Here is a 23,589-nt window from a genome sequence, read left to right as displayed (position 1 = left end):
GAAAGACTCCCAGTGAGATGGACTGACACGGTGGCTGAAGCAACAATGGGCTCAAGCATATCAATGATTGTAAGGATTGCACGGGACTGGGCACTGTTTGGTTCTGTTGTTCATAAGGTCGGTATGAGTTGGAACCTACTAGATGGCACCTAACAACATGACTGAATTGTCACTTTCTTAAATGAGGACTCAAAACTATCTGTAGAAAATGGGCACTTTATATTTATATGTGATTGGTCACTGTTCACTGTATGTATTGAGTCTTATTTAATTAAAAATGTACAACGTTAGTCACTTCTTTCAGTTTGTACAGCCCTGCAGTTTTCTGCCTCTCTATAGTCTGGCTGTTGTTTTTGTTCACCTTCCTCCATCTTTTGGATGGTGATGGAACAAAACAAACTACCTTTTCTTTTGGTGAGACAAATAATTTTCTGATTGTGATTTTTTGTTGAATATTGGCAGAAATCTGCATACCAGGACATTACCCCTGTTATGCTATTCAACAGCTCAAGGATGTCATTGTTTAACATACAGGTCTAGTATTCTTGCTTTGCTGCCATTAGCAAAGACCGTTTTTCTCTTTTTGTTTCTTTTCTGTTACAAATTTCTAAAAATTTCTGCTTTATAGTTCAGTTTTTATAATGACATCATATCATCTTTTCTAAAGAACTGAGATAATTGTGAGGGGAGGGGCCAGAGAAAATTGAAATAGTCTAAAATTCTTCTTGTCATGTCTTTCATTCTAACCTTGATACATGTAGAGATTTTAAGAGTTTTTTTATTTTATTATGCTATCGTTGATGCCAATGAACATTAGCGTGATTTTCCAATCAAGGTTTTTCACTCTGAAATGTCCCAGGTAAGACTTGGCATATGAATCATATGTTCTAAAATGGAAACTCATGGAAGTATGTGTGCATGCTAGGGAACTCATTTGTCTTTGGCAAAGACATAGCTGCTCCTGTTTCCTTAATTAGTAAACAGATGGTACCCACTGCCACTGACTGGCTGCCCAACTTGTTCTCTGTGTGATAGCACAGTTCTGGACATCTGATGGACAGAAGCTGTACTGCCATAGCTCCTCATATCCATTTATGTTATGACATTAATATTAATACCTGCCCTGGCTAGAGCAGGCTGTTTCCCATGAAGCTAACTCTGAATCTGCAACTTAAGCCATCTTCTCTTCCCTAACCTCCCTCTCTATCCCCCATACTCCTACCAGGAATTAATTTTATCTCAAGTGTCTCCTTCTGGCTTTTCTTTATATTGTTTAGTCTCTACACACAAAATACAGTGGCACGCTGAACCAGTTATACAAATACTTTAGGCTATAAACACACTTTAACCTGGTATGTCATGATAATTAAGACAAAATTGGATAATTACTAAAATGACATCTAAGGTAGCTGTGTATTTTAAAAGGGAACATTAATGGACATAAAAAATTAAAAGGAAAAAATATTGAATTATTCTTCCAATCTGCCCCCCAAAAAAAGATAGTTCTAAAAATTTCTTTAGTTTCTCCAACACCCCATTGACACAGCACATAAACAGTGTACCTGTATTCATTAATATCTAGGGTCTTCATTTTTTTTTTTCTCATAAGCTTTCTTCATTGAAGACACACTATCTAAGAGCCACAGACAGTTTCCTAAATTCTTTCCTAGTATTAACCCACCTCTCTTAACCTCCCCCTTGAGATGGTCTTTTATATTATGGGTTTCTTTGTCAATCTTCTTAAATCTATGGTCACTGAATCCCAATGTAATTTTATCAGCAGTCTATAGTCACATAATCCCAATGCAATTCAACAACTGTTGACTGACTCACATAACCTGGATTTTTAAAACCTTACAAACAAAATTTTTTAGAATCAGATGACCCCCTCCCCCTTCTCACTGATAATGCTATTGTGGTCTAGGGAATTTATTGAGATTTGGACCAGCAGGAAAGGCTTGGGCTGTCTCTTGAAAACACACCTTCCAGCAGGAGCAGCCAAAGCCATTACAATCTCACCAGAGACTGGTTTGCGGTTTTAACTGACTCGAGAACCTAAGAGCATCTTTGAATCACTCAGACAGTAGATGTGGCTGTCATTTCTAATGACAGTAGGAAGTATGTTGGCTCCCAGCTCCTGCCAAGTAGCCAAACACAATCCTATTTTTTTTCCTCCGAAATCCTAGGAAGCTCACTCCGACCGCTAGCTGCAGACCCCCGCGCCTCTGGGCTGCTGTGAGCCGGGCGATGGACTGGGTACAGCCGCCCCTTGTTCAGCTTGTTAGTTGTGCCGTCCCCGCTAAGGGAAAAGGAGCAGTCGAGCTGAGAGCAGCGCCTCCTCCGGTGGAGGGGGCGGGAGCTCGACTGAGAAAGCTGTCCTAGGGAGTCGCCTTAAAGAAAGAAAAAAAAAAAAGCGGAATTGTCGATCACTCCTGCTGCCAGCCCTTTTATACAGTTTTAAGCAATCGTCTCACTGGCTTCTCTCCTGCAAAACTGCAAATCACCACCAATCTTGCACCAAAAAGAAGGAGAGGAAAAAAAAAAAAAAAGCAAATCTCACTCTTTCTCACCCTCCCTTTCCCCTCACCCTCCCTTCCTCTTCAGCTCTCGCCCTCTCTCCCTCCCTTCCACCTCCTGCGGCAGCCGCTCTGGTCCCGGACTCTGTCTCTCTCCGACGGGACTTAGCAACTTCTTGGTTATTTCTCAGTCCCTTTTCTATTTTTTCCACCCTTTGCCATGAACTGGACATACAGACGCGGAGTAGGCTTTGCGTTCAGCCCCAGGGAATGGCGGTACGCGTCCTGGGGCCGCTCCGGGGAGGATCCGCCGAGGAGAAAGAAACAGTGATAGAGAAAGAGCTGCGGGAAGGAAGAGAAGGGGACCTCCAACTGCCGCGGGTCCGGCGCGCCGCAGCGCAGCGCCGAGCGGCGCCCGGGATGGCCCCGAACTCGCCTTGCGCCCCCGACTCCTCCAGCGCCTGCGGCCCCGGTGCGCGGGACGCAGTGGGCAATTTTTAATATCCTGAAGTAGGAAGGGACCCCAGAGGGTATAAATTGGGGGTGGGGTGGAGCAGAGAATTTTTTTTAAATAAGCTTTTCAAACAGAGAAAAGGGAGAAGTCTGATCTTTTCAGCCTGTATCAGCTTTTAACTTGAAAGAGTCTCTTTTGGAGCATCTGGTATTGTCCAGGAGTTATTCGAAAGCTGAAACTTTCTGTGACTCGTGGGCCTGGAAAGGAGAAGGAGGGACCCAGAGGGTGGGATTGGGAAGAACGTGTGTGTGGGGGTGGCTGTGTGTTTCTAGGTGGGGGCGTCGGGGCTGCCTTGGGGAGTCCGTGAAGAGGGCGCACCATGGCAGTGCCTGGCGAGGCCGCCCGAGTCAGGGACAAGCCCAGCCACGGTGGGGCGATTCCAGCCCCCGCGGCCGGCCCAGACTGCCACGGTCGTGCGGGCCCCGCGTCGCCGCTGGACTCGGGCTGCTGCGGCTGCTGGGGAGACCTGGTGCTGCAGCCGCTCCGGCGCTCCAGGAAACTTTCCTCCGCTCTGTGCGCGGGCTCCCTGTCCTTTCTCTTGGCGCTCCTGGTGAGGCTGGTCCGCGGGGAGATCGGCTGTGACCTGGAGCAGAGTAGTGAGGAGGCGGCCGTGGAGGAAGCGGCCCGGGGAGCAGGAGGGGGCGTCTTCCCAGGGCCTCGGGGAGGTGCTCCCGGGGGCGGCGCGCCGCTCAGCCCCTGGCTGCAGCCCTCGGCGCTGCTCTTCAGTCTCCTGTGTGCCTTCTTCTGGATGGGCTTGTACCTCCTGCGCGCTGGGGTAAGCCTGCCTCTGGCCGTGGCGCTGCTGGCCGCCTGCTGCGGGGGAGAAGCGCTCGTCCAGATTGGGCTGGGCGTCGGGGAGGATCACTTACTCTCGCTCCCCGCCGCGGGGGTGGTGCTCAGCTGTTTGGCCGCCGCGACATGGCTGGTGCTGAAGCTGAGGCTGGGCGTCCTCATGATCGCCTTGACTAGCGCGGTCAGGACCGTGTCTCTCATTTCCTTAGAGAGGTTCAAGGTCGCCTGGAGACCTTACCTGGCGTACTTGGCAGGCGTACTGGGGATCCTCCTGGCCAGGTACGTGGAGCAAATCTTGCCGCAGTCTGCGGGGGCGACTCCGAGGGAACATTTTGGGTCCCAGCTGATTGCTGGGACCAAGGAAGATATCCCGGTGTTTAAGAGGAGGAGGCGGTCCAGCTCCGTGGTGTCCGCCGAGATGTCGGGCTGCAGCAGCAAGTCGCATAGGAGGACCTCCCTACCTTGCATACCGAGAGAACAGGTAAGCTCTGGGAGTTCCTCTCTCGCCTCTCAGGAAAACTTAAAACACTTGGGAACCCGCGCGGAGTGGAGGGAATCCAAGCGCTGGGAATTAAAAGGAAGATAGCCTAGAAAAGTGGTGTAACTTGTGACCTAGTAGGAAACTGGCGGGTTTTTCTTCCTCTGTCACATAGTATTTTATAACCTGAACAACAGAAACAAGAATAAGTAACAAAATAGATGGCATTTTCAGGGTCACTACAGCTGGGCCAACTTTTTAGATCTGTTACACCTGGCGCGTGACTTCCCTACACTTTTAAGGACTCTCATACTTTTCCTCTTTTAGCAGAAATTTTAGAATAAAGTTTAGTTTTTAGTAGTGGGTGATTTTTCAACTGGTGGGTTTCACTAGATTTCTTTTTATAAAATTTCTTTTTCCTAAAGTGACAGGTAAACGTTTATGAAAATCAGAAAAATAATTCTAGGGCAAAGTAAGGCATCCTTAAAGGTGAGGTATTAATATTCACTTTGCAATTTAGCAGCAAGCCTTAGTTGGAGGGATTGCGTCTGATGGTGCCCAGTTTGTTTTTAAATGTAATTTGGGAGCATATGTTATTACATGCTAGTGTGCTTTGTATCATAATCCTAAATATTAATTTGGGGAACAATATGAGCTTGAGAATTTGTTAAAATCATGTGAACTATGCTATTAGTGTTAACTGAAAAAATAAAGCGTCTCTGAGTATTTGCATTGGTAATGGATGTTTGGAAATTCAGACGGATTTATATGGGTCATTCAGGATATATTAAATTCAGGAGTATATTTTTAAGATTGCTGGTGATATACCTCTTTCAGAAAGAAGGAAGAGGAATCTGGAATTTAGTTGTTGTAAATAAAATTTAGTGAAATTGGGGGTGGGGGGAGAATCCCTTTGTTATAATTAAGTGTCCTAAGATAATGGAATATAGTTGCTATAGAGGGTATGAAAGAACAAACCCCAATTTTAAAGAGAAATTGTATTTGAAAAGGCTAATTTAAGTGTTCCCCTCTCTACATGAAGCTAGCTTGACACTTGGTGAGGGTGGGTGGAGAGCTGGTTATGCAAAGCAAGTGGAAATTTACACTTTTCCCTTTAAATTTATGCTGATTTTGACAACTTTAGGGAACAAAAAAACATTTTGAGATATAGTAAGGTTTTTTTTATCATTTTATTCTGTAAATAATCATTGAGGACTTCTAAGAAATCGCGGTCACCATATGGTGTGGGTGGCTAGTTTGTTTCTGAAATGGAGTTGATTACACAGATCTGTGGTTGTTTGACATTATTTAGCAGAATGGATGACAGCATCATAGTCTCTGTGTTTATTTTAAAACAAATGTACTTATTTAGCTTTTTGTTTAGACAAAACAAATATTTCTTGGGTTTAAGCTTACTCTTAGCATGGAGGAGAAAACAGGCCACTGACTTGGTACTTACTTTTGGTAGAAATTTGGAAATCATCATAATAAAATATCTACTGAAGAATAAAGCAATTAAAGAGGAAATACATTTTAATTTATTTTCAGTTACTTGAATGTCTTTTAAATGAAAACACCACTAGTTTAAAAATGTTCAGAACACATTATTATTTAATTTATAGGGAAATGTGATTATTGCCACATCGAACCATAGTTTCTAAAGGAAAAATTCCATTTCCGTGATTCAATAATAAATCATTTGACTCCAAACTAATTTCATTTAGCCACTGATACTAAATTTCTGAAATTTCATATTGATATTTAGGAATTAAAAAGTTATGGATAGATTTAAGATAAGGTGTTCACGTGAATAAATCAGCGTTGTTAATTAACTCACAGGTTTTTAGTGGTTTTCTCTGGTTTGAATTAACAAATAGAGAATTTGAATAATCCGTGAACTTCTATAAGAAAATAACTGAGCATTGCATTTTTTAAAATGTTTTGCAGGTGAATGCTGTTGAAAATTCATAGTTGTAATATATTTTGGTGAATGTGTATCACTTAAGACTAGTTTTTATGTATGACCCGTTAAAGTTGTTGTTGAGTATAATTGTTGGGTTGTGGGGGGGCCTGTGGGAACTAACAAAATAGTATCCTCTAAGATAGGGTAATATCTCATACGTTAGCCTCACTGTGTGAAAAGTTCCGGAGTGATATAGTAAATGGCCTATCTGTTTTATCATAAAGAAACAAACTTTTGATTAGTGGTGCAAAGTGTACTGCTGTCATCTGCATGCCTTATGAAGTCAATAATCAAAATAAATATAAAACAAGTATATAACACGCCCCTGAGTGCTAACTGGCCATGAGTACTTTTCTGAAACAAAGTATACTCTCTACTTAAGATAGTATTCATAGGGAACAAGTGAATTTTAAGTAATAGCGTAAGAAAGCACAGCGAATCTGGCAAAGGCCTCTTGAGGTTCAATTTATTTGAACCTTGCTCATCATGAAGTTTAAAGGTAAGAGAATTTCAGTATTTTCTTATGCAAGTGAATGACAGTGGTCACTCTTGCTTATAAACTCTCTCTTCAATGGCTAACAATTCTGAAAGGCAAGGAGAGTATATAATAAAGTTCTCACAAGACAAACCAACAGAGACATATTTTTCTTCTCTCTTCCTTGTAGAATCATTATTAAGTCTACAGATTGGGTATTGCATATAGAATTTAATTTTGCACTGCAAATGGTAAAGATGACTTCAAAGAAAGGAGAAATAGGTCCAGTGATCTATTACAGAATTAATCAAACACTGGGTGTGTCTGTGAGTCCAAGTGGAGATATCTTTACTCTCGATAAAAAATAGACAAAGGTCATAGCATCTGGATGGCTTTAAGTTCACTCCTGCCAGTCCAGTGTCCTCAAGTTAAGGATGGTTTTGTAGATGGGCCTATCACTGCACTTTTTTGGTTGGCAATGTTAAGAAGGCAAGTGTTTCTAGTAAGGTATATGTGTCTTTTCTAAGTGAACATTCACATCTAAGAGTAGTTATATTTCCCTCAAGTTACCACTGTACCACCAAGCACTGGAATATACATACAGAGGTACCTAGAATTTATTAAATTATTTGATATTGTGCATGATATAGATGTTATTGTTCAAACAGAAAATTTTGATTGGTGATTTTTAACATTTTGAGATCATATTTCAAAGAATGGCTTTCTGTTCTCTTTACACATCAAATAACGCTATTGAATACTCATTCCCCTCTAATTATTGTGGCCACCTTCTACATTCATTTTTGAATGATTCCAAACCAATGATGTTTTACTTTAGTTACATGTTTTAATTCAATATATTTGCCTATGGTTTCATAGAAAATAATGACAAGGCTTATACCTCTCTCCATTAATGCATTTTTAGCACTTAATGACAGGACTCTGTGATGGATACAGTATCAGCCAAAATGTACAGATGCCATACTTTTATGCAAATAAAGTACACGTTATATGTTTTTGCCAACCGTGCAAGCCCCTCAGACATTATTCTGTAGGCGAGCTCTTAGCGCTGTATGTGTGCTTGCATTATTTATGTGGGTGTGTTAATTTGTGAAAAATATGGTACATATTTTATATTATGTAGTTTGAAAACTGAAATTATTTCCTGTGACTGTTTCGCTAAACTCTCAATTAAATATCTCTAGCAAAAATGAAGGCATTTTATAGGAATTTGGTGTAATCTGGAGGCTTGTTATCAAAATTAGAATCAAGTTTTCATCACTGATGTCCGAAAGATATGTTCAAACAACAAAACAAAACAACAGTGACAACAAACAAAAATAGGAGAAATGGGCATGATCTTTTACAATAGACATTTGATGTGACTTTGTGATGTGTTTGATAAAAAGTTATACTGGCTTGCTAATGTAGTACAGTAGTACAGATATAAAACACAGAAGTATAGAAATGTAGAATTTATTGTCATTCAGACTCTTAAGTATGTTTTAGTATAACATATTTCTCAAATGAATACATTTCAGAAGCAAGCATGAATTTTTAAATTAAATTGTAACTTCTATGACATTTTAGTAGCATTAGTCAGCTTATAGTGATATGGACAGAAATATTGATTATTTATGATGTGACAGAATTAAAATTAATTAATGTCGACTTATGAAAATACTAAAAAAGAAAAAAACAAGATTTTTCTGACCCTTGGAGAAGGTAAGGCCAAAGAATTTTCTTTTTTTTTTTTTAAAATGGGGACAAAATCGTGATTTTACTTTGTGAATACAGATATTGAAAGCATACTGAAAAAACTGTTTTAACTGACAGAAATAGTCAGTGAATCTATATAAATTTATAGAGGTTGAAGGAGTCAAAACAGTCATCTTATTCTTTCTGTATTGAGTCTGAAGTGTAAAAAGTGAAAACCGTAGAAATGAAAGAAATGCTGTGTACGCTGGGGTGTCACGTTAATTAAATAAACAACCAGAACAGTGACTCTGTGTATGAAATACATTTTGAAAAGCCTTGAGGGGGAGGGGGTGCAGGCAGGCAAGGGTGAGTGACACTGGCATGAAAAAACAGTCATTATGTCTGTAGTGACATTTGTGTGAATATATTGTATTCTATCAGGAATTATAGCTTTGAAAATACCTTCTTCAAGACTGTAGCTGAATAAAAGCTTTACCAAATTTAATTCTACTTCTAAATTAAATAATACAAGTTCTCATTTATTATGTTGAGGTAGGGTGTTTCTAAACCTGAAAGTATGCCAATGTATAACATATCAAGAGTTTCAGTTAATATGGTTTTGTGTAAAAAACAGCCTAATAGAGTCTATGTAGGTGTCATTGAAAACTTGTGTTATTTAGTGTATCAGTGCAATGAGTTTATCTTGGGTTTTGAGTAGGAGTTTTATTTTTCAGAAGGCATTATGGTTGTGGGATGTAACTTCATGGATGTAGGAACACAATCAAAGCAAGAGTTGTATCATGTAGTATCCTAAGAGGCTTTGGACTGGTGAGTAGTACCTTTGCATTAGGCCATGGAGAAAGTTGCTTTAGCTTTGTGAAATTATGTAAAACCCTACATGTTTATGGTAAATCATTTACTTAATTGCCACGTGTCTCTTGTTCCACGGAGTCTTCCTCTTCAATTTTGTGTGTTACATTTATAAACGTACTTTCTTTACAAGAAACTCTAATATCTGATATTGATGACCCATTTTATGCTTATTTTCTGTGTGTGTTTAATGAAGTATATAATGCAGAATGAATCCCAGAAAGTCCAGAAATCCCCATATTCTTGTACCTAAATATGTGCTCTGTTAATATGCAAATGAATATAATTTCCTTTACATAACAATTTAAATCCTTTTGGTAATTATATGTACTTTTACTATTGCTAGTATTTTTTAAAAATTTCTCATTCAAAAATGTATACACATATTGTTTTGTGACATTGATTGCAATTGCCGCAATGTGACCACACACTCCTCCTTTCCACCTTGTGTTCCCTGTGTCCATTCACCCAGTTCCTGTCCCTTCCTGCTTTGCTAGTATTTTTTTGAGTTTTTAAGTAAAGCTACCCTTGCAAATTGTTTCAACTTTAAACTAAGAATGTATGTTTGAGCTGTTGTTGACATAAAATCCAGATTTGATCATTACATAAACAATACGTGTTCATTATACAAAAGAAGATACTACCCTTAGTTCATATTATCTATAAAAGTCTTTAGTCAGTCAACACATCAAATGACAAATCAACGTGTTTTATCTATCATTAGCCCTTGTGCTAAAAATCATACAAGTTGTACAAAGACAGTAGGACACGGTACCTGTCTCTCCAGAGCTTAGAGACTAGTTAGGATAATGAGACATCAACACAGTAAAAGGGGAAGTCATAGTAAAATATCTAAATAATTTCTTAGATAATAGTTGAAGGACTGCAGGTGACATCTTAGAGCAGGTTTTTAATCTGGACCTAGGACCCATTAATCTGTTCTCTGAAATTATATGCAAAACTTCCTTTGTTCTTTTTTCTGAGGAGAAAGTCCATAGTTTTCATAGGTTTTCCGGAGGCCCTTAACACAAAATGGTCAAACAGAAATGGTTAGGATGTTGAGCAGCTTTACATTTTGAAGATGTGCAGAATATTTTTTTCTTTGAAATGAAAATTAATATCAGCTTATAGGACATTCTGAAATAGAGGTAGAATATTACAAGATTCAGAACATGGTATACTTCCATATAGTAACTGATTATTTGTTTTTATATCTTGTGGTAGTTTATGACCGTAAGTAGCTTGTTGTAACCATATGTTCAAATGCTTTATTCTGCACCAGGATACAGCTAGGAGACTAATATCAGTATAGTGTTAGGAGACTAGTAATTCTTGCATAAGGGAAGACTGAGGGGACTGATAGCTACATGGATGTAGGCAGCCTGAGGGAAAATACTGACTTTTATCCAGTTCTCTCTTAGCCTGGAATATGGGGCTGGGGCAACAGAGTAGGAAAGGAGCCAGACTGGTAGTTTTAAGCCTGGGTGTCATTTGTGATTTTACACTTGAAGCCAACTCTGAATTCTCATTTAGAATTAGAAGGTTGAGTAATGCCCATCAGATGTACAGATAACACAAAACTTTTTTGAGCCCTTAACAATGAAATTTTTTGTCATCAAATAGTACCAGGAAGCCTCTGGATTATATTATTCTGAACTTTAGTTTTTTCCATAAATGAATGTTAATTGCATCGTAAAGCCTAACTTTGTAGGGTCTATCTCATCAAATAATATTCAATGAATATTTAATATTAATTTGTTTTTGTTTTAGTTTTTTGATAAATCTATTTAAAATTTTTCAGAATTTGAAAATTTGAGGTAAAAATAATCCAGAGATCAGTAATGTATTTGTTAGCAAAACCAGTACTTATTATTTTTGTTCACCTAAATCATTTTGCACAGTTCCTTAATCCAATAAAATGTTAGTAAATAGCATGTAATGTTAGAGGAAGTCATGAAGAACATTACCAGTTAGAAGATGGAACACTATTTGGGAAAAGCCACAAGCTGAACAACTTCTTCCCATTTGATATGATTAAAACGGTCTTTTATTATTAAAAAATTTGTGACAGATTATTAAAATTTTCAAGTATAACCAGCCCTGCTAACATAGTAATATAATTACATCAGTGTGTTAATTTTTTTTTTTTCTTTTTTAATCCTAAGAGTCGTTATAAGGGGCACATTTTGTTTGTTGATCATTATGTGTGGATGTATGTGTGTGTGTGTGTTTTTCCCTGTTGATCATTATGTGTGTATGTATGTGTGTGTGTGTGTTTTTCCCCTGCCAGGAAATTGCTTTGGTTGTGTCAATTTAGTGGAGAAACAGTGTCACCCAGTGGCTTTGATGAAAACAGTTCTGTAAACACTATAAATAGGCGCTACCCAGTAGAAATATAACAAGAGACACGTATTAAATTTTATATACAATTTATGGTAGCTACGGAGACATGAAATTCATAACAACAGTATGCTCTATTTAACCCATTATATAATGTTAACATGTAGCCAACATAAAGAATAATGGAAGTATTTTGCATTCTTTTTTTTTTTTTTTACTAAGCCTAAACATCTGGTGTGTATTTTATACTTGGAGACCTGAGGGTGCAGTGGTTAAGAGTTTGGCTGCTAACCAAAAGGTTGTTAGTTCAAATCCATCAGCCTCTCCTTGGAAACTCTATGGGGAGATTCTACTCTGTCCTATAGAGTCACTTTGAGTTGGAGTCAACTCAATGGCAATGGGTTTTTTTTTTTCCAGTTTATTTTATACTGAAAAGCACATCTCCATTTGGTCTAGCCACATTTCAAGTAGCCAAAAGACATATGTGGCTAATGGCTACCATATTGGACAGTGCAGTTATAGATTTTTTAAGAGATGAGACACTAGAATACCAATGTCACCTCTTTATTTATAATGGGAAATCTATGTAGATTTAATGATAGCATTTAATATACAATCTTTCAAATTTTATATATAATCTTGATAGCTCATTTTTATATCACTAACTACTGTTATAGTTGGCAAGTCTGTTTTTTGGGCCTTTACTTCCTTTCACATTATTGTACATGATTTTAAAATATGATTAATTGGAGGGGGAATTTAACAGGGTCTTTAAAAAAAGAGCCTTTCTATCATCTTGATTTATAACACAGTATCAAGATTTCTCGTTAATTATGAATTTGCCTTTCTGACTGATTTACATGTAACAGGAATTGCTTATGTATCTAGTGTGAATACAAGTTAACACTGATTAGGCTGTAATTGGATTATCTAATGTCACTTTAGAAATGAAAGTGCTTATGTTTATAGTGCAGGTCATTATCTTTGTAACTTAGGAACTTAAGTGACAAAACTGCTAGTAGCTTTAATGGATGAAAATTATAACAGCTTCTGTTAAGGGTTCATGACTTCTCGCTATTTTCTTCTGTAAACACTGCTTTCATGGATACAAAACAAAAATGTCTCCATTTTGTGTAGAGAGGATTGGAGATCTTGATAGCATAGAACTTCAAAACTAAAATTTAAGATTAGGTGGCCTTCGTGGCTCTGCTTGATTTCAAACTGCAGGGTCAACTCAGGGAAATGTGCAGATGAAAAAGACAATAACTTCTAAATGCCTCCTTCCTTTTATCTCCCCTCCAAAAATACTAACTCATTAACTGGAGGCATAACTTCAATGTTGCATTGAGGATTAATGAGATTATTATTATTTTTTAATACATGACGTGTTCCTTTATATGTATATATATGTTTATATATAGCTATATAGAGTGATTTTTTTAAAGGATATATTTATTTTGAATATAATGGTTTATATCTCTGTGTGATGCTTATGGTGATTTTTATGACTTATAAATTTCCCTTTTTTAACACAAGGAATGTTATTTTTCTTTGCATTTGAGAATAAAAATAGTGAGAAACATAGATTTTCATATATCACGTAGGAAATAATCTTAAAAAGAGTAGAAGACAGTAGAATCATGGTATACAAAAAGTACTTCTGGCTAAAACGAAATCCTGTGGACTCAGATTCTCTCCTGGTGAAGCTAGCTTAATTTAGACTTCTCGAAGGAGCTAGCTGAAGAATAAAACGCTTTCATAGTACACATCTTGATACTTGAAAAAGTTTGCATTTGAATTTAGTCATTTGTCCTGGCTAATCTTGAAGCCGGAAATCCTGGTGGCATAGTGGTTAAGTGGTACGGCTGCTAACCAAGAGGTCGGTAGTTTGAATCCGCCAGGCGCTCCTTGGAAACTCTGTGGGGCAGTTCTACTCTGTCCTATAGGGTCGCTATGAGTCGGAATCAACTCGACAGCAGTGGGTTTGGTTTTTTGGGTTTTAATTTTAAAGTCATTTTAAATGAATGTAGAGTTTGGCCTTGTAAATTTTTTTTTTTTTTTTTTGCTGCTCTTTTTCTGATATATATTTATATATTTTAAAGGAAATGCATCTTATTTTCTTGTTCGTTTCACTTAATAGATTCTTCTTTCCAAAGCGTGTTTAAAATTTTAAGGAATACCCTTGTATCCCACACAGTATCTTGTCAGAGTACTGAAATATTTTTATGTAAGAAGATTATGGTTTTGATTTAATAGGATTTTAATAAAATATTTCATCTTCTAAAGTAAGTGTAAAGAACTAAAAATTTATGCTATATCTGTGACAAGTGTTTCCTCCTCTCTAGATAATAATCCACTAAAATAAAACTATTTTATGAAAGTTTGAAGTCAGAAATATTATTTTGGGGGGATGTTTTCTTTTTGTGCCAACTAATGTCCAGTTATGTGGAGTTAGCATCCTCAGCACATTTTTAAACTAGTGTGAACCCAAATAAATGAAATACTTCTTATTTTTACCCTAAGTACTTTAGAGGGCAGGATGGTTAAGAGCTTAGCTGCTAACCAAAAGGTTGGCAGTTGGAATCCACCAGTTGCTCCTTGGAAACCCTATGGGGCAGTTCTACTCTGTCTGTAGGGACACTATGAGTCGGAACGGACCCCACAGTACATCACAGCAACAACAACACTTAAGATATGCTCCTTAGGAAGAAGTGTTCCTTCTTGCGATTTGAAACACCACTTACTTGTTTGGGACTAAGTACTTCGGGGTCCTGCCTCATCAACAGTTTCTCAGAAACATTGAAAGGAGAGAGCCTGTTGACCTCCATATGCTGCATTGAGAGTTTGCTTTCTAGGCTCATGACAGTTTTGTTATAAAAGGAATCCAACTTCTTTGCCTCACTGTCTCAGCCATAAACATTTCCTTTAAAAATTCTGGCCCAGTGCCTTGCCTATTGTAGGTGCTGACTGACTGGCAGGTAAATGAATGGGAAAGAAATAAATGACTCGTAACCTGAAATTTTTATCCCCTCCTGCGATTGTTGTAGTGATGGAATTGACTTAAGTCAACTTCTATAGAAAGAAGAAAAGAAATGGTCTATTAACAAGTCTGGAGGCCTGGTGGCACAGTGATTAAGAGCTTGGCTGCTAATCAAAAGGTTGGCAGTTCGAATCTACCAGCCGCTCTTTGGAAACCCTATGGCAAACTTCTACTTTGTCCTGTAGGGTTGTTATGAGTCGGAATCAAATGGACAACAATGGGTTTGGTATTTTTTTTTTTTTGCTTATTAACAAGTCTATGATGTTACAGTTTAATACTTGGTTTTTGTATTTTGATATTTATTACTTTTTTTGCATGTTATCTTTTTATGTTTATTTTGATGTGTGTCACATAAGAGGGTGAATTTGCCCATCCTCTTAATGGTAAGGAAAACCCATATTAGCAAGAGTCCTAGATATTTACTTTTAACTCACTCTCAACTGAAAATAATCAAAGTTACCCAGATCATTGCATATAAACTTAAAAAAGAATTTCTGAAATTTGGGTACATTTTTAGAAAGGTAAAAATTCAAGTCATTTTTATGATCAACTGGTAAATCAAGAAAGAATTTATTTACTCACATCACCTTCTACGAAGAGCTGACAGGTGTTCTTTAACAATCAGAAGACAGATATACGTGCATTTTACAATCAGTCTGTATTGTTGTTACAGATTGTTATCAAACGATTCTATTTCCTGAGAAGTCTAATATAAAGTAAATACTGTTTCTACTTTATCTTTGTTCAATTATAAACTATGTTTTGAGTCAGTTGCTTCCAGGGATGATTTTGTGAAACTGGCTTATTTAAAATGTCATCTGACTGTTGTGCTGGTTTAGTCATGCTGAATAATCTAGAAGTTTGGTATCATAATTTCAGAGTCAAAATGAACTGAAAAATCAACATTTATAAGCTTTTATTGAAATGACAAGCTTTAGGTGATCCAGTCATTTTTCTATGACCCACCTAGTTTTTAATAGAATTTAACTTGTTGAAATAGAAAAATTATACGTTTAATGAAAACAGCTTGTTTTTACAGTTTTAATACTTAATGGAAATATCGTCTCCAAAATCAGTGGATTCACTTTTGAGTAGGGTAGACATTATCATGGCCTTAAATAAACTAGAAGTACAGTGGTTAGAAAACAAAGCTATTTCCAATTTTATTTCACAGTGACGTTTCTTTTAGTCTGTGGATGTTAAATGTCCTCATAGGTAGATTTTTTAAAGAAATAGTACCATTACTGACAACTCTCAGAGTTTGAGATTTCTTTGGATTTAGTTTCTATTTGAAAAAAAAAAAAAAGACTAACTGTGAAGTTACCCACCCCACCTACCCCAGTGCCGCCGAGTCGATTCTGACTCATAGCGACCCTATATGACAGAGTAGAACTGCCCCATAGTTTCCAAGGAGCGCCTGGCGGAGTTAGTAGTAAATTAATCCATATTTTGAGGTCATTAAAATATATTCTTGTAAACAAGCCATTTCTGAATTTATTTGATTTTTTTAAAGTTATATGTAAAATATTTTCACTATATTTTTGTTTGGCAAGAGGGAGCTAACCGTGTATCTTTTCCATCTTGAATATTGCCTGACACTTAGTGATTTGTTTTTGCTATAATTGGAATTGTTTTTGCTAGATAAACAGAACCTAAATTAAAGCACAACTATTAAAGCAGTAGCCTCATTTTGCCTGCTTCTCTTCATTTTTTTTTAATTGCATAATAATCAGATTGACTCTTAACCCCTTTAGAGAACTACAAATATAGCTTTTAAATGTTTTCAGTGGGACTTCTGCAAGCAATTAACTAGTTCTAAACGAATTATTCACTCATTAAATGAATTAGGTTGGAGGTGTTGGATACAGATATCATTGAATGCTGGTTAAGTAAGTTATAAAAAAAATACAGGGCATTCATAAATGGAAACTACCTATAATAAATGAGTGGAAAAATCAATGCCAATATTTCATTTGTGTGGAGAAGACCAGAATAATATCAAATGAATACTTCCTCAGTTTTTATTTTTTTAATTACTGTTTGGTCTCTTAGAGACATAACTTTGGTGCACTTAAAATCTAGAACTCCTCATGATTTGGAGAAAGAGGAAGAGCCTGAGAGAGTCACTCCTAGACAGTGGGCAGGAAGTCTAGCTGTGCGTTGGCTCAAGATTTGTCCTTAGACCAGACACACTTAGGTGATGGTCTATGTAAGGGGTCGTTAGTGCTATTCATGAACATTCCTGACATACATTACTTTCCAAGATATTGAGTCTTACCCGTTAGTTCTTTAGCACATTTATTACTTTGTCTTAAAAATGTACCCTCGTGGCAGTCTTGTGTGAACCTTTACCCTTATGTGACCAGAATTGATTAAAGATGCCAGCATATAAGTGTATCTTATTTAAGATCTCAGGACTCTCTTTGTTTTTACACTGAATATTTGTTATATCTCTAAGTATTTTAATATGCCTAGATTTTTATCTTCCTTCCTTGACTTTTTCCGGGTGATAATTGACTTTATATGATTATAATGCCATGTTAATCAAATGATAGCTCATGAATTAAAACATTTAATGCCTCTGATGTCTCAGTTGTGTAGAGTAATAGACTTCCTTTAGATACTTCCCCAGTCTGTGAGGAGATTGCCTGACCTTCACATCACCTGGCACTTTCTAAATTGAGCTACACGCTGTAATTCTCAGATTTTAGTGTGCATAAAAATCATCTGGGAAAGCTACGAAAGGGCACATTCCTAGATCTGACCCTTGGATATTCTGATTTAGTTAAGTGTTGTGTGGGATCCAAGAATCTACAGTCTGAAGGAGGACCCCACATGCCCCAGTTGAGAAACATGGGGCTACAACCTTCTCTCTACTAAAACTGTGCAAGAATCTCTGACCTGTGCAATCTGATTCAACAAATACTTAAAAGTACTTGGCTCAGACAAGAGAGCTCAGTATCCTGGAGAAAACTAATTATATCGATCTCTTTCTGTATATATCTATCTGGATAGAGATTGTCATTTTGAACCGATAACATTCATTTTTTTTTTACTTTGTTTTCCCCATTGATGATACCTCAGAGAAGTTGACCTCTCTGCACATCTGTTTCCTCATCTGTAAAATAGAATTAATAATTTCTCTACCTGTCTCATATGACTGTTATAAAGCCTAAATAAAAATAAATTGCTATACAAATGTTAAGTACAAAGAGTGTATACACAGGACTGAAATAAACTAAGGCTTTGTAATACGTACAAGTTTCTCAAACTTTCTGAACTTTAGTGATCCCTGTCTATAACATAGGGAGTCCCTGGGTAGTGCAAAGGGTTAAGTGCTGGACAGCTAAACCAGGGGTTGATGGTTCCAATCCACCCAGAGATGCCTTGGAAGAAAGTTCTAGAAATCTGCTTCTGAAAGGTCACAGCCTTGAAAACCCTATGAAGCGCAATTCTACTCTGCAACGCATGGGGTTGTCATGAGCCGTGGAATCAGCATGAATGTAACTGGTATTTTTCTGGTTTTTAACCTGTAACAGGAATAATAATACCTACTACTTTAATGTTGTGAAGGCAGAATTAATGGAGATAATGGATAGTGGCTCTTGTCAAATGCCCTTCCAGGTGAACAAGCATAGTAAAGAAAAATATCTATTCTAGCCCATTAAGGCCATGTTATTGAAGGTTGTAGGCCAAATACCAGAAAGTGCAATTTAAAACAATGCAGACTGTTAACATAAACGCAATTGAAAGTCTTGGGAAAGATACAGATTTTCTGGAAGTTAATTAAAATGTTAGATGTTAAAGAGTTGGCTTCAGTGGCAGCTAAAGCCATCGATCAATGAGGAGCCTGGAGAGCCAGACAAGTTAACAATGGATGGAGATAAATCTGACGTGGATGGTGAAACGTGCTTCAGAAGAAAATTTTCTGAGTAAAAAATAATTGAGAGACATTTTGGAAAATTGATGGAGTCCTTGAGCATTTTTGTAAAAATGGCTGCTGCTGCCGAGAGCCTCTTGTGCAGTAATGTGTCATATATTCCAATCTTACAAAAACTTGATTTGTGCTTTAAGAATTACTATTGTTGCCACTATAACCCATGTTTTGTTTTGTAAAATGAGATTGTTTTTAGAATTTTCAGTTTCATTTTTCACAGTAAAGTCCCAGGCATACCTGGGACTTCTTTTTCCCCCTTCATTATTTACCACACATATCATCATTTTCAAATAACAGGAATGTCCTGCTTATGATCCGTGTAAAGAAACTAGTGCAGCATTCACTCAGAGATGACCCTCAGTACAAGGGAATGATTATTTCCTCACATAAAAGTGTTCTCAAGATGTTCCTCTTTTACCAGCATCCACATGGCTCTACTGTAGATCTTAATCCTTAGACCACTTCTCTTCCCTATATTGCATGAAGTTTTAGTGTAGTCTGAGGAGGTAATTTTGGGTTGACCCCAGCAGGAGCAGGGATCCTGTGTAGATTCACCCACCCACCACTGGCTTCAGTTTAGAAGTTCTGCCTGGGGTAGTCGTCTTTTTCTCTGCCACGGTCATAGAACATCCTCTGGGGTTCTCTCTGATATAAATGGACATGTCAGAGAGGTAAAGAGAGGGGGCCAGCAGATCACATAGGCCATGAGGTCATTGTGAGACTGTGGTTTGAAGAAGGAAGGGAAGCCATTGCGGGTTTTAGTAGAGAAAGGATGTGATCAGATTTATCTCTCAAGCTATCTATGTTGATTGAGAATAGCTGTTAGGATGGAAGAAGGGAGACCATTTAGAAGGCTATTGCAATAATCCAGAGATGATAGGAAATAGTGGTAGTGTTCGTGGTTAGATTCTAAGTATATATTAAAAGTAGTACCACAAGATTGGTAGTGATTGGTTGGTCTTCTTGTTGAGGGTAGAGAGTGAGCTCCATTAATGTTTTCCCTTTTATTCAGGGACCTAGTGTTAAGGGAAGTTCCTGGGTGGCACAGATGGTTTGTGCTTGATTACTAACTTAAAGGTTTGCATTTTGAACCTACCCAGTGGCACCTTAGAAAAAAGACCTGGCAACTGGCTTCCAGAAAGCCAAGAAAACCCTACGAAGCAGTTCTACTCTGTAACACATGGGGTCACCACAAGTTGGAATCTACTCAATAACAATGGGTTGGTTTTAATAATAAGGGAAGATATATCTTCATTTCCTGTTTTTAAAATCTGATTGGGATGACTGTTTCTTTCAATTTTATCTTCTGCCTATGCGTTTCGGAAGATGTACAACTTGTAGACCTGACTTTCAGGAAAGCTGTCACCATATATTGAAATAAATTCTAATCAATCATCTCAAAGTCTTCAAAAGTTATAAGATTGCTACAGTATTATAATCTTTGGTATAATAAAAGTTGCTTTTGAAATTTTATCTTTATATATATATTCTTTATATTTTTAAATAAATCATAGGTGTCATTTCCATGCTCTCCCTCTTAAATGCAGATGTATTTGTAGTTGATGCTGTAGTATCTTAAGCTTAAATATAGCATAAACATTAGACTGTTCAAACAAAATTCAAGACTTTCTGTCTTTATTAGGCTTTGAGAAGTCTGATAAATCCTATTTCCATCTAAAGGCATGGTGCCAAAACATCGCAGACCTTTCTATAGAGGAGGTGCTTCTATTTTGTTTTCATGTTAACCCAGAACATCTGTCAGGCTGCACAGCACTTCAGTGATAGGTGCTACATAAATATTTAAATTACGATAGCTTGACTGTATTATAATTTTTCAGAGCTTGCTAACTCTACATGGTGGTTAATTTCTGGTTATGAACTATTTTGCATACTGCTTTGGAGCAACAAAGATAAGAACATTTAAAATTTGTGAAATGAAGAGTTTTTAATCACATGGGAAAATACTTTTGATGAATGGGAAGGCAAATCAGGAAACAAAATTGAGGATATAGCCTGCTATCACCTACAACAACCATATACTTAACAGGAAGGAAACATAAAAAATGTTAATTTTTGTTTGTATAGGGGGATCATGGGTGATTTTTATTTATTTCATTGTTTTTTCCAGTATTTCCTAACTTTCACCTCGCACATGTATTTTATAAGCATAGAAAAAATTAAAACTTTGTGAAGGAATATAGTCATTTGAGGTCATTTAGATATGTTCACAGAATATTTATTGGGTTCATTTGGCTAGTAATTGTTTGACTTAAACAAAACAAAACAAAAAACCATTGCTGTTGAGTCGATGCTGGCTCATAGAGGCCCTATAGGGTTAGAACAGCACCATAGTTTCCAAGGCTGTAAATCTTTATGGAAGCATACTGCCATATCGTTCTCCCTGGGAGCAGCTGGTGGATTTGAACCACATGCCTTTTGGTTCACAGCTCAGCACTTAACCACTGTGCCACCAGGGTTCCTTAGTTGTTTGACTTATAAACATGAAATTAGCACCTTCAGGTGCTTTGGGGCTGGTAATGTGACATTCAGTATGGGGTAAAAAAAATTTGGGAGTAAAATCCTTTTGTATTCCTGATTCTTACCAAGATGACCCAACAGGCTTATAGATCCAACTGACACATGATCCTCCAGAGTAGTTTCCTAAAACTATGGATTGACATATAGAGGATTTCCTTAACATCGCCTAAAGGTGTAGTCTTATATAAAAATATGCAGCATACACATGTGCTGATATGTTGTTGTAAGGTGCTGTTGAGTCGGCTCCAACTCATAGTGACCCAACGCACAACACAGCGAAACACTGCCTGGTCCTGGGCCATCCTTACAATCATTGTTATGCTTGAGCACATTGTCACAGCCACCGTCAAACCACCTTGTTGAGGGTCTTCCTCTACACTGCCAAGCATGATGTCCTTCTCCAGGGACTCACCCCTCCTGACAGCATGTCCAAAGTATGTAAGACGCAGTCTCGCCATCCTTGCTTCTAAGGAGCATTCTGCTTGTACTTCTAAGACAGATTTGTTCGTTCTTTTGGCAGTCCATGGTATATTCAATATTCTTCGCCAACACCACAATTCAAAGGCATCAATTCTTTTTCGGTCTTCCTTATTCATTGCCCAGCTTTCACATGCATATGATGTGATTGAAAATACCATGGCTTGGGTCAGGCACACCTTAGTCCTCAAGGTGACATCTTTGCTCTTCAGCACTTTAAAGAGGTCCTTTGCAGTAGATTTACCCAATGCAATGGGTCTTTTGATTTCTTGATTGCTGCTTCCATGGCTGTTGATTGTGGATCCAAGTAAAATGAAATCCTTGACAACTTCAGTCTTTTCTCCGTTTATCATGATGTTGCTCATTGGTCCAGTTGTGAGGATTTTTGTTTTCTCTATGTTGAGGTGCAATCCATACTGAAGGCTGTGGTCTTTGATCTTCATCAGTAAGTGCTTCCAGACCTCTTCACTTTCAGCAAGCAAGGTTGTGTCATCTGCATACATAAATGGAAATATTCTTCAATTTTTACAGAGGCTTTTTGAACTATTTTAGGTTAAATTGTAGAAACAAAAATCTAAGACCACAACTGTGATATGTTAAGATGAACATGAAAGCAAATACAATTTTACATATAAGGAGAACACTGAACCCACCTCACTGATTTCCCAGCCAGCTAGGTTGCAAATAAAAATCCACTTCATAATAATTATTTTTCATAGTAATGACCATTTTTAAAAAATGTTCTTTGCCTGAAAGAGTTCTGTGTACCAGGGCACTTATAAAATACATAGTGTGGTGTTTTCTAATATTATGCATAGATTATACAAAAATATAGACATTTTTATCTTATTATTTTTAAAATTTTGGCTATAACTCATATACAGAAATATTACACGTTATTTCCATATTTTGCATTTTCTGTGTCTCAGTGACACTGCATGTAGTAACTGATTTCTGTTTTTCTTCTCAGGATTTTGTTGATTATTTCCTGCATTTCTTGCTTAAGACTAAGAAACTTTGTTCATTTCCATTTCGTATTATTACTTGTTTAAATAAATGAACAGGGAAGGAAAGCAGTGTGTATATAATATTTTAAAACTTTCTTGCACATCTAGGATTATTAGCATGCTTTCTCACTTGAAGAGCTGTAAATGTCAGTGAAAATACCTTTGAGAATATTAAACCAGTTTCTATTACCTCAAAAAATAAAGGGACTATGGTCTTTTTATTTATTTATTTATTTGAAAAAAAACCTTTCCAGAAATAAATAGAACTGAATCAGTCATTATTGTTAGTTGTCATCGACTGGAGTTCAACTCATGGCAACCTATATATAACAGACTGAAATGTTGCCCGGTCCTGTGCCATGTTTGTGACCACTGGTTTCTTTGAGTCCATTGTTGTGGCTGTCGCGTCAATCCATTTCATTGAAGGTTTCCCTCATTTTTGATGGGCTTCTACTTTACCAAACATGATGTCCTTTTCTGGGGACTGGTCTTTCCTGAAGCCTTGCCTAAAGTAAGCAGGTGGAAGTCTTGCCATCCTTGCTTCTAGGGATCAGACACCCTTAAGAGTATCAGAAGAAAAACTTTTACTCAAGCGTACTGCCTACTTTTACTGTTCTATCCAAGGAGAGTTAGCAGGTGAGGGCTAACTGATTATGGTTGAGTAGACTGGTAGGTAGCTCCTTGCTGTGAATGTGTGTCTTGGGGGTGAGGTGGGCCACTGAAACCAGCATTTGGCCAGAATCCAGATCCCTGCCTGCAGGTCAGAGAAGTACTTTTTTCACAGAACCAGAGGTTATTCATGCTGTGGCACGCTAATAATAAAACTATAAGTCATCAATCAGAATGTCAGTTTATTAATTTAAACTGGGAAATTTAACTGTAAGAAAGACCCGAGTGCCAGTATTTACTCGTAAAATGCCTCTCGTTTTCTAGTGGGAAGTCAC

At 37.5% G+C, this 23,589-nt stretch overlaps 1 protein-coding gene across 1 annotated transcript in view; it reads left to right on the top strand.

The window, feature by feature from the left end:
• The first annotated feature begins 3,349 nt into the window (after nt 1–3,349).
• Nucleotides 3,350–23,589, top strand: part of PDE3A (phosphodiesterase 3A) — a 357,534-nt gene continuing 337,294 nt past the window's right edge. The window contains exon 1 of the mRNA XM_003405678.4: nt 3,350–4,303. Coding sequence (XP_003405726.2) covers nt 3,350–4,303 — 954 coding nt within the window. The remainder of the gene's footprint in view (nt 4,304–23,589) is intronic.

This window comes from Loxodonta africana, chromosome 4, assembly GCF_030014295.1.
Source record: "Loxodonta africana isolate mLoxAfr1 chromosome 4, mLoxAfr1.hap2, whole genome shotgun sequence".
Classification (NCBI taxonomy): domain Eukaryota; kingdom Metazoa; phylum Chordata; class Mammalia; order Proboscidea; family Elephantidae; genus Loxodonta; species Loxodonta africana.
The sequence above is the reverse complement of the archived record's forward strand: the minus strand, read 5'-3'. Positions and strand labels throughout refer to the sequence as shown.